The following is a 16,430-nucleotide window of genomic DNA, read 5'->3' as shown; positions in this document are numbered from 1 at the left end:
CAAGGTTTATCCATGTTGTAGCATATGTCAGTGCTTCATTACTTTTTATTGCTGAATAATATTCCACTATATGGATATATCACATTTTGTGTATCCATTAATGGACATTTGGGTGGTTTCTACCTTTGGATGTGGCTGAATAATATTCCACTAAATGGATATACCACATTTTGTTTATCCATTGGTGGACATGCAGGTGGTTTCTACCTTGTGGATAATGCTGCTATGGACATTTATATGCAAATTTTGGTGTGAACATGTGTGTTCAGTTCTCTTGGGTGTATACTTAGGAATGGAATCGCTGGGTTGTATGTAACTTTTTTTCTTTTTTTTTTTTTTCTTTTTTTTTTTTTTGAGATGGAGTTTTGCTCTTGTTGCCCAGGCTGGAGTGCAATGGCGTGATCTTGACTGACCGCAACCACCGCCTCCCGAGTTTAGGCAATTCTGCCTCAGCCTCCTAAGTAGCCGGGATTACAGGCATGTGCCACCAGGCCTGGCTAATTATTTTGTATTTTTAGTAGAAATGGGGTTTCTCCATGTTGGTCAGGCTGGTCTCAAACTCCCGACCTCAGGTGATCTACCTACCTTGGCCTCCCAAAGTGCTGGGATTACAGGCGTGAGCCCCCGCGCCCAGCCATATGTAACTAACTTTTTAAAGAACTTCCATACTGCTTTCCAAAGCAGCTGCAGCATTTACACTCCTTCCAAAGGTGTATGAAGGCTCCAGTTTTTCCACTTCTTGCCAACACTTGTTATTTGTCTGCCTTTTGATTTCAGCTATCCTAGTGAGCATGTAGTGGTATCTCATCTATTTGCATTTCCCTAATGGCTTATAAATTTTAAATTGCTCTAGGTTAGAAATTGTCTTATCTTTATTTTCTAAAACATTCATAGTATTTTCCACATGTTAACTCATAATGTTTGAATTTATACCCTGTATTTTAAAATTGCAAGAAAAGGGAGGTAGGCCTTAAGATTTTTTTTAAACCTCTGTTGAAAGTGTGCTTTGCCCATATCGTGGCATCATAGTTGCACATTGTACTTTGGTTTTTTTTTGTTTTTTTTTTTTGTTTTTTTTTGAGACGGAGTCTCGCTCTGTCACCCAGGCTGGAGTGCAGTGGCCGGATCTCTGCTCACTGCAAGCTCCGCCTCCCGGGTTTACGCCATTCTCCTGGCTCAGCCTCCCGAGTAGCTGGGACTACAGGCGCTCGCCACCTCGCCCGGCTAGTTTTTTATACTTTTTAGTAGAGACGGGGTTTCACCGTGTTAGCCAGGATGGTCTCGATCTCCTGACCTTGTGATCCGCCCGTCTCGGCCTCCCAAAGTGCTAGGATTACAGGCTTGAGCCACTGCGCCTGGCCTGTACTTTGTTTATTGATCCCTTATTGCCAAGCCCTATACAAGAAAGGACTTGATGAATGTTGATTAGATGAATGAATGGAGTCTTGTTCCTATTCATCCTGGATTCTTGAGTTTGTCCCTGGGAACAGATGGGTGTTCTGGTTCTGATAATGCTAATAATCTCCTCAAAGATATAAACAGCATTAAAGACTTCACTTTAAACTGGTATTCTCAGAAAAAAAAAGACTTGCATGCTTGAAAACTACTTCTGAAATATAGTTTGACTTGTCTGTCCGTTGCATATTGTCAGAATTGTTATCATTTGTATAGGCAGCCCTACATTGTTATCTGTCCCTTATCTCAGAAATTCTGTGAAACGTTAGCATGGTATATCAAGAGAGTTCATTGCAGCAGTTAGATAATCACCATTGTAAGGCACACTTAAGATACTTAAAAATAATACATTAATGAAAAAGTGATTTTTAAGGTTTTAAAGATGTTAAAAACTGTCATTCAAATTATAAAGGAACTGTATTCAATTTTAGCTTTACTGTAGATATTGACTGATAAGCATAAAGTGTTTAATATTATCATTAGAACTTTATTTTGCCAACATTTAATCTTGTGAACGAAGCAGTTATTTCTTTGCAAATCATTTTGTAACAAAGAAGCCTTTCTATGGTTGTATTTATTACAAAAACATTTATCCCAGTTAAAATGGAACACAATAACATTGTTTTGGATAGTTGCTGAAATTTGCTAAAATACCAATTGCGGTGAGATAGTTTGGTGTCTTTTAGTTGTCCAAATACAGCTTTATAATTTTGTTGTTTTGGTACTTTGAGGCAAAAAGATTAGTTAATTTTGTGAATCTGTATGCCTTGGGTCCTTAGTAACTGGATGGCCTCTTACAAATCAAAAATATTATTCTATGCACTGTGTGGTGAGATAGCGGGATGGATGTCGTAATGATGAGATCCCAAACACCAGTGTGAAAGCTTTTCCGGAGAAGAGGTCAAAGAAAATGGTCTATTCCTTAAATGAATGCTTGTTACATTAATATGCCCTCCTGTCATTCAAATATTGTCCTCAGAGTGATCAAAAAGGTCATGACCTCTGGGTCTTTACTGCTAATGCTACTTCCTTCCTCATTTTTAGAAAAATTACTGTTAATAGAAATGATACACTCGCTTTTTTTAACATGATATTTCTGTATTTTAAAAAAGTGTAAGAAACCATTAACATTTATGATTCTCACTTGTCATTCTAATTTATATTTTTAAAGATTTACATTATTTTGAGTAAGTTCTATCCTATGAAATGATGCAGATGTCACCAACTTAAATTCAATTCTGATCTTATACATAATTCTAAATATATTACTTTGAGTAATACATGTTTACTTAGATTTACTATATTAAGTATAGATTCTGTGAAGTCATAAGTGTATACCTATATGATTTGCTATTCTTGATTTGCATAATAATGAGGGTCAAAGTGCCCTTCTGCTCCTTCTTGTTCTGGGCTCTCATGAGCGTTGTCAGGATCATCGTGATCTTCACTTTCATCATCATCGTCTTGAAATCTCCTGAAAACTTGTGTCTTTAGTTGTATTGTTTGACCATTAGTGCTTCTTTGTTCACCATAATAAATAGTATGTATATGAGGGAAGCAGAAGAAGATGTATGAGCTTATTGGTTCCTTTAGTTTATTTTGGTCCACACGAATGTATGTTAAATGGTGGTGATGCAATGGGTCAATAGAAGGACACATCACTGTAAGATTCATCTCTGAAAGAAATAAATTAAAAATTAATCTTGCTTTATAAGGTATAATCCATTGTTATGACCATAATTCTGTGTTAGATTTTATGTTGTATGGGATATAATTAATTATAATACTTATAAATTGAATTAGATTTCTTTTTTACATTAATCAAATAATAAAATGAAGAAAATTAAATTATAAATGAGTTTTGTATTACCAAAATATATATGGCTTCATTGGCTTTTCTGATTAATAAAGTCCTAGTAGAACAATCTCAAAAAAATTATCTACAATCTCACTACTTAGGATACTCATATTTCTTCATATACTCTATTATTTATCTCTCTATATTTTATGTATATATATATACACACACACACACATATATTTTTTTTTTTTTTTTTTTTTTTGAGACAGTTTTGCTCTGTTATCCAGGCCAGAAAGCAGTTGCATGATCTCAGCTCATAGCAACCTCCGGGTTCAAGCAACTCTCATGCCTTGGCCTCCCAAGTAGCTGGGAGTACAGGCGCACGTCACCATGCCTGGCTAATTTTTTTGTTTTTAGTAGAGATGGGACTTCACCGTATTGACCAGGCTCGCCTCGAACTCCTGGCCTCAAGTGATTCACCCTACCCGCCTCAGCCTCCCAAAGTGCTCTGATTTCAGGCATGAGCCACTGTGCCCAGCCTATTTCTCAATATTTAAGGCAATACAATTTAATAGAAAGGACTATAAACTGAATAGCACACATTTCTCTGGGGCAAATTTCTGCCATTCCCTCAAGCAACTTCAAAACAACCATTTTCCACAATGTCTAAAGCATAGCTTATTAAATATTTTTTTCCTTAAAAGATGAGAATTCCATTCTTTCTCTCTTTAAAACACAATAAAAGTCTACATACTTTCTATTTCATTATTTTGTAGGTATAGGTGTTCCAAATTTCTTGGAATATAGAATGCTTGCTTCAATTTGTTGTGTCCAACACTGAGTTCTACAAGGTTGGGAAGATTAAAAATATTATATGGGATGTCTTGTAGTTTGTTGTGTGACAGTCTTAAAGCATGAAGTTTTGGAAGTTTGTCGAAGTATTTTTCGGGTATAGAAGAAATGGAATTATTTTCTAAAGACAGATACATAAGTGAAGAAGGCAAACCAGGAGGCATGGATTCTAATCTGTTATTGCAGAGGTTGAGCTGCATTAGTTTTTCCATTTTGGCAAAGATTTTGTCTTTTAGCAGAGAATCATGAAGATGATTATAACAGAGATCAAGCATGGTCAAGTTTACTAGCCCATCCATGGCATTTGTCTGCAGTTTGGAGATTTCATTGTAACCAAGAAGGAGTCTTTCCAGAGATTTAGGAAGAGGAAATGGAAATTCTTCTAAATTGTTATGCTCTAGATGAAGTTGTAGTAGATTTGGAAGCTTAGCAAACACACCATAATCAATCTTTTGAGATTTAATTTTGTTGTAGCTGAGGTTAATTTCTTTAAGATAAGTTGCATTGATGAATGAATTTGCAGTCACGGCCTCAATTTCATTGAACTGAAGGTAGAGTTGCTGAATGTGCATCGGAATATTTGGGATAGCCTTGAGTTTGCGATTATCACAGTACATTGATGATGGAAAGTTAGTTGGACAGAAGCATTCACTGACACAGCCTAAAGTATACTGATGAAAAGGAACTCCGTAGTCTACATTTTGATGAAATGGGAATCCTGTTTGATAATCATCATCTGGCTCTTGGTCATAGTCTTCATCCCACTGATAAGTTTCATATTGGCAATGTACTTTGACTCCAAGAAAGAAGAAAATAACAAATATTGGACTTAAAAAACCCATCTTCTTCTTCTTCTTCTTCTTTTTTTCTATTGCAAGGAGAAAAGGAAACATTGTGGAGAAAGTGAGTAAACTCAATACACTTTGTATAAATTGACAGTTATGTGAAATGTATTATACCTATGTCTGTATATAAAAGAATATCCAGAAAGAATGGGCAGTGCTCAAACCAAAATTTTTTTCTTTCTTTTTTTGTGACAGTGTCTCCTCTGTCGCCCAGGCTGGGGTACAGTGGCATGATCTCAGCTCACTGCAACTTCTGCCTCCCAGGTTCAAGCGATTCTCATGCCTCAGCCTCCTGAGTAGCTGGGACTACAGGTGCACGCCACCATGCCCGGCTTATTTTTGTATTTTTTAGTAGAGACGAGGTTTCGTTATGTTGCCCAGGCTGGTCTCAAACTCCTGACCTCAAGGGATACTCCAGCCTCAGCCTCCCAAAGTGCTGGGATTACAGGTGTGAGTCACCACGCCCGGCCTCAAACCAGAATTAATGTTTAAGTACCAATGAGGTGAGATTTGTTTTTCTTTTTTTTCTTTTTTTTTTTTTGAGGTGGAGTCTTGCCTCGTCACCCAGGTTGGAGTGCAGTGGCACAGTCTTGGCTCACTTCAACCTCTGCCTCCCCTGTTCAAGTGATTCTCCTGCCTCAGCCTCCCGAGTAGCTGGAACTACAGGCACGTGCCACTACACTCAGCTAATTTTTGTGTTGTTAGTAGAGACAAGGTTTCTCCATCTTGACCAGGCTGGTCTCTAACTCCTGACCTCAGGTGATCCACCCACTTTGACCTCTCAAAGTGCTGGGATTACAGGCGTGAGCCACCATGCCTGGCCGAGATTTTTTTTTTTTTTTTTAAGTCACATATTACACTGAACTAGAGTCAAAAGTCTGGTATACTAGACTTTCTACCAAGTAACCATCTTTTAAGAGTCCCAGTTTATCTTGCTTACTAGAGTATAGATCTATGATGATAGCATGACATCATTCAACTACAGTCTGATCCCTCCACTATAAATGCTGGGTGTTCTTTGGAATTACCTGATCCTTTAATGATGGTCACTGCCTGGGGGAGGAGAGACCTTTATTTTAGTTAGAGAGCTTTTGCCTGGGAGATTCTACAACTTCTATTTGTTTTCTGCCCTTCAGAAGAACATGAAATGCTCCCTTTTATGTGATAATTTCAGATATTTAGAAATAATATTCATGTTTCCTTTTAATATTTTCTGTCCAAAACTAATTGCACCATCAAATTTTCCTCATGAAACAGTTTCCAGAATCCAATTATTTAGTCTCTGACTCTGCTTGAATAACTACTTTAAATCCTAAAGATGTACAATGTTTACGTTCTACAAAATTCAAGTGTCTTTACATTTTTCTTCCTAGCTTCCTTTTTTCCATTAATAGATTTAAGTTAAGTTTTAGATATACAAATATTATTAAAAACACACTGTCCCTGTCTCCCGGGAGTTTAAAGTCCGGTGGAGGATTAGATACATATGCAGCAGAATGCAGGAGGAGGATATTGTGTGGAGCAGGATTGCAAGGGGGGCACACTTCACAATGAACACTCGGTGCTGAAACTTGAAGTTCTAGGGAAGGGTCAATTGTGTCCCAGATGAGAAGTCTGAAACCTACATTTCATTTCTGTCACTTAACATATCTGCCTCTTGCCTCATCAATAAAAGAAGAATTGCAATTATAGCTGAATTATACCTTGGCTGCTTATCTGCTTATCTTGTATGTTGCCTTGTGTCTTTTTTTTTTTTTTTTTTTCTTTGAGATGGTGTCTTGCTCTGTTGCCCAGGCTGGAGTACAGTGGTGTGATCTTGGCTCACTGCAGCCACCACCTCCTGGGTTTAAGCAATTCTCCTGCCTCAGCCTCCCCAGTAGCTGGGATTACAAGCACGCTCCACCACACCTGGCTAATTTTTGTATTTTTAGTAGGGACGGGGTTTCACCATGTTGACCAGGCTGGTCTTGAACTCCTGACCTCATGATCCACCCACCTTGGCCTCCCAAAGTGCTGAGCCACTGCACCCAGCCTCCTTGTGTCATATCTTGCCTGCTTATCCCACCTGGTTGTTGTTAGCATTGTATGAGCTATGCATGTACGAGTACTTTGCATGTTGAAAACTGCTGTCCAGATGAAATGAATGTATCGTTTAGGGAAAACGTTTAAAAAAATCCTACCTCGTTTATTCTGAGACCTTTCTACTTTTCCTATCCAAGATTTCACGAGAGAATGAGTTTCCTAAAAAATTGTTGCATATAATGAAATGACTTATCTCCTATTCATCTAGAATGGTTCTATTTTTCATCATTGGTATAATTGAGAGAATAATTACTTAAGTTATTTTCTTTGACAGAACCTCATTTGAGAAAGGTTAAGAAACATCTCAGTTTCTTGTTCTTTTCTTGTCAGAAATTATAAATGTATAAATGTAACTATTGTGTGTATTTGGGATTTGAAGTAGTTATTCAGGTGAAGTCAGAGACCCTTGAGCTCTTTTCCTGCAGTGATACTTTCCTTCATTCTTCCTCACTGTTTGCTCCCATGCGCCCGCATCCTGGGTTTTGTCATTGCTCTTACTGGAACCCTTCATACTCTCCATTTTGAGTATTCCACACTCAGACCACTATCTCTATGTAGTAACTCCAGCTGCAATAATTCTTCAATTTCAGTGGAACCTCAGCTATTGATTCTACTGTTTTTCACTGTCCCTCATCCATCCTTGCCAACGTTGTCAGTTCCTTCTTACCAACTTAGACCCCATAGTTCATCACTATCGTTGCTCTTTTGCACATGCCCTAAACTTTCTGGCTCCTTCAATCTGCCAGACTCCAACACTGGTTACTCCAATTCTCCACCTACTCACAGCTGATTGTAACTAAAGAAAAGCAGGAGCATGGTGACTGGTCTCACTCTCAATTCAAGACCACTAACCTCAAGTGCTGTCCTGCTGCATTTCCTTAGACCATCCTCTTTCCCTCTCTTCTATGCTACTGTTTTGTAACTTTCCTCTCTCAAGTCTCTAATAACTCATTCCCCATTATTATTTTTGGGTGATGACCTTGCTTGTTTTTTTTAAGTCGAGAAAATAGGATCAAGATATCATTTATTTCTATTTTCTTGTATTTATCCCTACCAAAAGAAAATGCCAAAATAGCAATGGTTTGTTTTTTTTTTTAACAGTATGTGCTTTTGAAACTCATGACGTTTCTTTGTGCAACTCTATTACATCCACTTTTCTTTCTGTTCTGTGAGATTTGTGGAAGATGTGGCATTTGACCTAGACTTTGAAGGAGTGTTGAGGTTCTCATAGAGGGAGGTGAGGAAGAAGATCTCTGGATAGAAGAGATAAACAAAAACATAGAAGCAACAGATGGTGATGTGTTTGGGGTATGTGGTTAGTTAACTCTTGAAGGAGCAAAATAAGACTATTAAATCCAGATCTGAAGGGATTAGCCTAACTTTTTTTTCTGAGACAGAGTCTCGCTCTGTCACCCAGGCTGGAGCGCAGTGGTGCACTCTTGGCTCACCCTCCGTCTCCTGGGCCCAAGTGACTCTCTTGCTTCAGCCTCTGAGTAGCTGGGATTACAGATGCGTGCCACCACATCTGGCTTTTTTTTTTTTTTTTTTTTTTTTTTGTAGAGACACGGTTTTGCCATGTTGCTCAGGCTGGTCATGAACTTCTGGGCTCAACCAGTCTGCCCCCCGCTCAGCCTTTACTTGAACATTTTGCCTAATCAAAAGTTTAATGTAACTTTTTTACCAAAGTGCTGGGATTACAGGCATGAGCCACCACACTTGGCCTTGGAGGGCCTAAATTCTGACCTAAGGAATTTGCACTCTGGGAATGAATGCTTAATTTAATGAATTAACATATTTAGGCTGTGATTTCACACTACAGTCAGTGTTCACGGGTGAAAAAGTAGAGAATCTTGGAAGGAGGTAGAATTAAGGAGTTACGGTCTTATACCAAAGGGCAGTGTTCAGAGCAGGCTCTCCTTGCTGGGCTGGAAGCTCCCAGTGGGTCTGCTTGGAAATGCTTATTCACCTACTGTACTCTACTACTTTACCATATGTGAACATGCTTAGTGAAGCACTTTACAAATATTAGTAGTTAGTTTGATTGGGTTATATCAGTTTATAGTTATCTTGAATTATTTCTAGCGGTGAGGCACTATGCTAAGTTGGTGGAGAATACAGAAATGAAGAAGGCATGAAACCATAGTCCCTTCTGTAAAGAGCAAACAGCTTAGTGGAAGAGAGAGATACAACAAAGTGAACCCTAATCTAAGGCAGAGGGTAATATTGTTTATAGCAGAGATAGGCAATGCTGTGGGGCCAGTGGCTTACCTCAGCTACAGAGGGACAGGAAAGTCTTTTGTAGACATCATTTGACCAAGACTTTGGGAGATTAATAGGAATGGATATAGAATATTTGATACATTTTATACTCATTGATGATATTTTACATATAATTTTATAATATTTTCTTGTACTCATTATAGTACAACATATTAACTTTTTATTTTTGGAGACAGAGCCTCGCTCTGTCACCCAGGCTGGGGTGCGATGGCATGATCTCCACTTACTGCAACCTCCGCCTCCCAGCCTTAAGTGATTCTTGTGCCTCAGCCTCCTGAGTAGCTGGGATTACAGGCGTGCATCACCACAACTGGCTACACTGTTTTGTATTTTTAGTTAAGACAGGATTTTGCCATGTTGGCCAGCCTGGTCTCGAACTCCTGACCTCAGGTGGTCCGCCCACCTCTGCCTCCCAAAGTGCTGAGATTACAGGTGTGAGCCACTGCGCCTGGCTGAAAACTCAGCTTGATTTTTATCCTTTTGTTGAGAACATTAGCTCATCATCAGTTAGCAACCTTACATTTGAGAATTAGAGTCTGTTGTTGAACAACTATGAAAAATTTTTGGGAAAAAAGAAGAAGGCCTTGAATCAAGACATCATGATTGGGGCGTCTTTGAAAATAAAGAGATTCTTAATGTTGTCTGCTTTCGGTCTTTGTGAGCACCTAAGAAGAAAGTCTTTCCTTGAGGAACAATTTGTCTTCTAAACCTGAACTTATCTTAAACATCCTTGTCCTCCTCCCTCCACGTTTCTAACCATGTAGTACAATCTTGTCCCACTCCCTTTGATTAAGTGCAGTTTTCTGGTCTGAAATCCATCCTGTTTTCATCTATATGCTCATTATTTTCTATGCCTCTTACTCTTTCCCCATGATGATTTCCCATGTTACAACAATCGCTTATTTTATCCAAATTTTTCATTCCCCAACTAATCTCTTCTCAGTCATTTGCTAAACATATTTTTGTTACTTCTGCTTTTCACATTCTACGATCTATGCCTTGTTCTCTATAGGATAACTCACAGCAGTATTGTATACTTCATTGTCGATCATCTCATTTCCTGATATCTTTTAACAGAATCTAGTACAATGCAGTGTTATAAGTGCTCAAAGATTTGTTGGATGAATGATTAGGTTAATAAGCTATAGGTTAAGTCTTGCAAATGCTTCCCTCCACTAATGTTGGTTATTCCTAGACATTTATTTCACCATGGTAGTTTCTTCAAATGAACATATTCATGAGAGCTTGACCGTTCCTTTTTCTATTGAATATTTCTTCATCACAATATACTGTATTCCTCACTTTCCTAGTACATTGTGTAGTAGGAAAATAACAAATGTGAAAAAGAATGGAACAAAGTAAAATATATATATTACCAGTTTTCAATGTGAATTTTTCATATTATAGCAATAAAAGCATCTGTGTCATAACGTTTCTCTTACTTGGAGAAAAGCACTTATGTGTTCATCAAGAGAAGTTTTAATTGAAATTACTAATGAGGTATAATTTACTTGTTCAGGAAAACTTTAAAAGCCTCATAACATTTTATTATGTTAAAGACATAATTGTTTTTATTTGTATGCCATAGAAATTAGCATATAAGAAAGCAAATATTATATAATTTAGATTTTTCCAAAAAAGTTCTAAATTTTAATTTTGTAAAATTCTTTTGCTATTAAAAGTACAATTACCTCAGTTATTTTTAGCCATAATACATTTAAATCTTAATTAACTAAAACCCAAAGTAACTAGATCCTTCAGTAGACTAGACAGAGGATCTGTATCTTCCCTTTGAGAAAGAAGTAAATGAAAAGACAAACATTCTATATCAGGGATTTAGTCAGTAGAGAAATTTGGAGGAAATCTTGAGTGAAATTTGTACAAATGCCCATCAACCCCCCAACCGGAATCACTAGCATTGCTCAGCTGTATGCCTCAAAGGCATTAGCTGGTTCTTTGTTACTTATAATTCATAGAGAAAAAGAGACCTAAGGAAGAGGAAGAGATTGATTCCTTTAACATGAGAATCTCTCCTTTCATTCAAAGTAAAAAAAAAAAAAAAAATCTAAACAAAGATTTTTTGTTGGGTAAATCTTAAATGAGAAAGTTAAACTCATTATACTACTTTACTTGAACATTTTGCCTAATCAAAAGCTTAATGTAACTTTTTTACCAAATTTTGCTTCCAAAAAATGTGCTTTTATAATAGATGCAGTCTATTTTAATATTAAGCAAATCCAATATACTTTTTAAATTTTAACAGTAGGAATACATTCTTAAAAAATTGAAAATTATTTTATTATCATACCTGTTCAATTTGCTTTAGTTTTCAGGGGTTGATGAATTTGTAAATCCTTTAAATGAATCAGAAATTCCTAAATTCTTTAACTGAGTCTCTTAAAAATCCACAGTAACTCTGTGTCCAGACAGGGCTGTCTCTTGAATTACTGTAGCAATTTAAGCAAATACAATCTTCTTGGAAAACACTTGGGTTGAATTAAAATTATGTATTTCTTTTCATGACATGAAACTTTGTGGACTGAAATTAAGATGCTTGTGTTCTTGGTCAGATTTATGTGGCTTACTTCTTTCTTTTCCCCTTAATTTTGGTTTGAGGTGTGGCAAGAATTTCCTCTAATGTGAAAGGCAAACAAAACTAAATGAAACAGCATGTACTGATTACTGTTTTTATTTTCATTTTCATGCCAAAGAATTCTTCAAATTAAGGCCCACTGTGACAGGGAACTCCAGTGTCTCAGCAACTTAAGGTGGAACTCAAAATTTCTTTTTTTATTTTTTGAGATGGAGTCTCACTTTGCCGCCCAGGCCAGAGTACAGTGGTGCAACCTTGGCTCACCGCAACCTCCACCTCCTGGGTTCAAGCAATTCTCCTGCCTCAGCCTCCCGAGTAGCTGGGATTACAGGCATGAGCCACCACGCCCGGCTAATTTTTTGTATTTTTAGTAGAGATGGGGTTTCACCATGTTGACCAGGCTGGTCTTGAACTCCTGACCTCAGGTGATCCTCCCGCCTCCGCCTTCCAAAGTGCTGGGATTACAAACGTGAGCCACCACGCCTGTCCTGGAACTCAAAATGTCTTGAGTCGCTTGGTTGTTCAACACCTAGGTTCACATCAGTACTTTGTTAAAACAAGGAATCAGGATTAGAAACATATAACATTTTGCATTCGGTTTATTTTTAAAAGGCACTGGATTGTTGTTGCTTACACAGATTAAGTATATGACTTTTCTATACAAAGGCTTACATCCTCATTTTTATCAGCTATCTCATTTCTCCTCTTGTTTGCAGATGTACCCACTAGAATGCCTTCTAATATCCTTTGAGATAAAATTAGTCAGTTGGTTGCACTCCAAAGGTATATCTCCAATTTGCCTGTTTTTAGTATTGCACAAAATAATTTTGTAGTATTGAATAAAATGGAATGAAAAGCTTATGTTGCTCAATAGCTATTGCCTTTATTTTGTAGATTTGGAAAGTTTCTTCATTTCATAGAGCTGTCTCTCCTGATTAGTAAGAGTTAACTGTTTTTAATGTTTAATTTTTACACTGTTTTCGTATTCTAAACAGAGAGTTGACTTGTGTCTTTTGGCAGTGGACTCAGAGTTCATTTTGGGGGGAATTCTTAAGCTTTTACAAACTAATAAGATAAAGTGAATCCTGGAGTTCGTTTTGTTTCCTCAAAAAAGTGTTTTCCATTAGCTTTTTACAAAGAACTCACAAGATTTATTTTGTTAAACTTTGCATTTAAGAAAAGTATACAGTGTTTCAAGTGATGCTTTGGCAGTTGTAAAAATCTAGTCTATTATTGGAGACATTGGTATGAAAAACGTGGCAGACCACATTTGAGCCAAGATTCCATCTTGTTACTGATCTTTTCCATATGTTTTCTGTTAGTGTCTTTGTTCTTAAAACTCAAGCTCTCACTAAGGAAAAGAGAACAAATCTGTGTACTTTTTTCAAAAATGGTTTTATGTGCCTTCACGGTCCTTTTGGAAGATTAACTTAAAATCAACAGCCTAATGTTTATATAACTTCTCATTAACTCTGTGATTTGGATTTACAATATTGATTGTTATTCATGTTTTTAACAAATGTGAGAAAAAATTATCAGTAGGTAATTAGAGCACACAGAATAAAAAATGTCTAGAAAATTTAAACTGATTGGCAATGTCTATCTAGGAGGTTTAAGGTGGCAAGGGATGGGAATGCAGGGAGGTGGTGGTTAGAGTCAGGCCTTAAAGGAAAAAATAGGCGATATGAGTTTGTAATAGTTCACTGTTTTAGTTAAGTGGTTATAATTGTAGCAGTTGGGGAGAAAATGAGTTGAATAGTTGAAAAGTGTAAATTATGTGCTATGATTATACTTTGATTGAAATAGATTCAGTATCTCAAAGCTGAGTGACATAGGACTGGCTAGGAAAGGCCCTCCTGAGACCTGCTTAATTAACAATATAAGCATTACAATTTTCTGTGCATTTGTTCCACTTTATTTATTGGGCACCTACTTTGTGCAAATTTGAGGCGCTTGGGACTCAGCAGTGAAAGTCTCTGTTGTTATAAAGAAGGAAAACAGAAAATAAATGTAAATAATCATAAAATGCAGCATATAAACAAGGTAGAGTGCGATGAAAGAGAATAATGCAAGGTAAAGGGATAAAAATGAGGCATTGGGGTATGGGTCAACAGTTCAGGCATCGCTGTATGTGGGGACTGGAATGGAACAATTAAGTTATTGTATGGCAGATGGTGAGAGCCGAGTGTCTCACTGTTGAGTGGGAGTTACAAATAAATAAGCGAGGTGAGGTGGTGACAGTGATCCATGTGGTAATAGATTAGAGTTGAAGACATCAGTATGAACTCATATTTAGTTTAATGCAGCTGGTTAAAAGGGAAATGTAGTTATGTTATATATACATAGTACACACATAGACCTCCTTGCTCTGTTGGCTGAGAGAGCCTACAAGCAGGAGCATTTTAAGCAGCAGCAAACACAGTCAAAGCCCAGATCTTGGTTTCTAACATCATTTTCCAGTAAAAGGAACCAGGGCTGCTCCTTGGAGAAATGGCTGATTCCAGGAGGACTGGAGCAAGGAAAGTAGGAGATGGGCCTGGAGCATTGCACAGTACCAGAAAAAGGACACTCAGCAAAGAAAGAGATCTGGGGAGTCTCTGTTCTACTCAGTTTTGCTGTGAACCTAAAACTGCTCTAAAAAATAACATCTGTTAATCTTTGTTGTTGTTGTTGAGACAGAGTCTCGCTTTGTCGCCCAGGCTGGAGTGCAGTGGCACCGTCTTGGCTCACTGCAGCCTCCACCTCCTGGGTTCAAGCGATTCTCCTGCCTCAGCCTCCCGAGTAACTGGGATTACAGGCATGTGCCACCATGTCCGGCTAATTTTGTATTTTCAGTAGAATCTGGGTTTTTCCATGTTGGTCAGGCAGATCTCGAACTCCCTACCTCAGGCAGTCTGCCCACTTCAGCCTCCCAAAGTGCTGGGATTGCAGGCATGAGCCACCATGCCCTGCCTATTAATATTTTCAAAAGGGTAGGCAGACACTATTTTAGGTAGTTTAGATATTTAGAACTGAATATGGTGACGGGGCAAGCCAAGTTGGTATCAGAGTGGTGACAGGCCAGCTTGGCTGATGCCTAGTGATCTAGGAGGAGGGAGTCGGTGGTACTCTCACAGGTAGCCAGTGTCAGGGTCAAGGCAGACATATGCCTGGAAGTAACCACCTCTCAGCATTCTAAATGGAATCAAGTTTGTAAGGCAGATAATGACACTTAGCTGATGAACTACTTCTATCAGAAAGGCCACTTGGGGAGCCCTATAGAAACAATCCAAACAATTACAGTCAGTCTCTTCGTCTGTCTGCTCCCAGGGAGCCCTGAATTCATGGCCCATACTCACAAGCTTTCTTGGCTGTCTTCATTCACATTTTCTGTAAATGGTGCCCCCATCCCAACCCTGACCACTCTCTTGTGTAAGCCAGAAGTTTGGGAGTCCTTTAAATTAGTGCCTTCTCAAGTGTGGTAGGAGGTCCATCAGCATCAGAATTACCAGAGCTGCTTATTAAAAATTCAGGTTCCAGCATCTTTATATACTCTAGAGCTACAAAATCAGAACCTCTGAGCGTGGGCTCGGAAACTTCCATTTTAAACAAGTGTCCCAGGTCCCACCAAACCTTGAGAACCACTGATGTAAATACTTCTCCCTGACTTTCAAATTGAGTCTGTTGATGAATCTTTTGTGTTCTACACCCAAATATCTTTTTGGTCTGACTTTGTCTCATACCACGACTGCCATCATCTCAAACCCGGGTGCTCTGGGTAGGGTCTTGACTGTGTTCACAGATATCCTTCTCCAAGCAGTTTTCTTGCTGTCTGCATAAAAATCAGACTGCACACTGTCTCTGCCTAAACTTCCTTGTTTCTACTTGTTAATTGTTTCTACTTATTACTTCCAGTGATGCTTTATTTTTAAAAAGTAAATTCCAAACACTGATCTTCAAGATTGGGGATGATCTGACCTTGGCCTACCAGTTGCCCATTCTTGGAATGTCCAGTTTGCACTACTGCTGGTTTCTGCGCTGTTCCCACACTGGCTTCTTTTTGAGACTCACATTGCCATGTTTCTGTCTCACTATGACCTTTGAAGGAGCATCTCTGTCTATTGAGGATACTAGGCCTCTGTACCTCTCATTCTCGTTGTTAGCTAACTCTTATCTTTAGGACATCAGCTTATCCCAGCTGCAATTAATGATGAATGTAATTATTTGTCTGCTTTCTCCTTTCTGACAAGATTCTTTTATGAGCTGCCATGTCCTCAAACTGTCTGTCAATAGTGGTTCTTCAATAAATATTGTTTGAATGAATGAATGAATGCACAGTACCTTCCAATGCGTATCTTCTTCTGCATTTTCTGAATATGTTTTTAATTTCCTGCCTGTTGGAGGAAAGATGCCTCCAGACAATGGCCTCTATCACTTCAGGGGAATAATCTTACTGTCACCTCCCAGATCTTACCTGGTGAACTCATCAGCAGGCCTCATAGGCCCTGTATGTGGAACAAACTTTTATTAACACAAAAGCATG

General features: G+C 38.1%; 2 protein-coding genes across 2 annotated transcripts in view; one reads left to right on the top strand and one right to left on the bottom strand.

Annotated features, from left to right (window-relative positions):
• CENPP (centromere protein P) overlaps positions 1 to 16,430 on the top strand; it is a 270,783-nt gene that overhangs the window by 85,309 nt on the left and 169,044 nt on the right. The window lies entirely within an intron of this gene.
• OMD (osteomodulin) lies at positions 1,927 to 11,932 on the bottom strand. Its single transcript, XM_009189191.4, has 3 exons — positions 11,624 to 11,932; positions 4,011 to 4,976; positions 1,927 to 3,131 (listed from the first exon to the last, which is right to left on the bottom strand). Exons 2-3 carry the CDS (start codon positions 4,948 to 4,950, stop codon positions 2,806 to 2,808), a joined length of 1,266 nt encoding a protein of 421 aa, XP_009187455.1. The 5' UTR covers positions 4,951 to 4,976; positions 11,624 to 11,932; the 3' UTR covers positions 1,927 to 2,805.

This window comes from Papio anubis, chromosome 13 (genome assembly GCF_008728515.1).
Source record: "Papio anubis isolate 15944 chromosome 13, Panubis1.0, whole genome shotgun sequence".
Classification (NCBI taxonomy): domain Eukaryota; kingdom Metazoa; phylum Chordata; class Mammalia; order Primates; family Cercopithecidae; genus Papio; species Papio anubis.
Note: the sequence above shows the minus strand (reverse complement) of the source record. Positions and strands in the feature narration are given on the sequence as shown.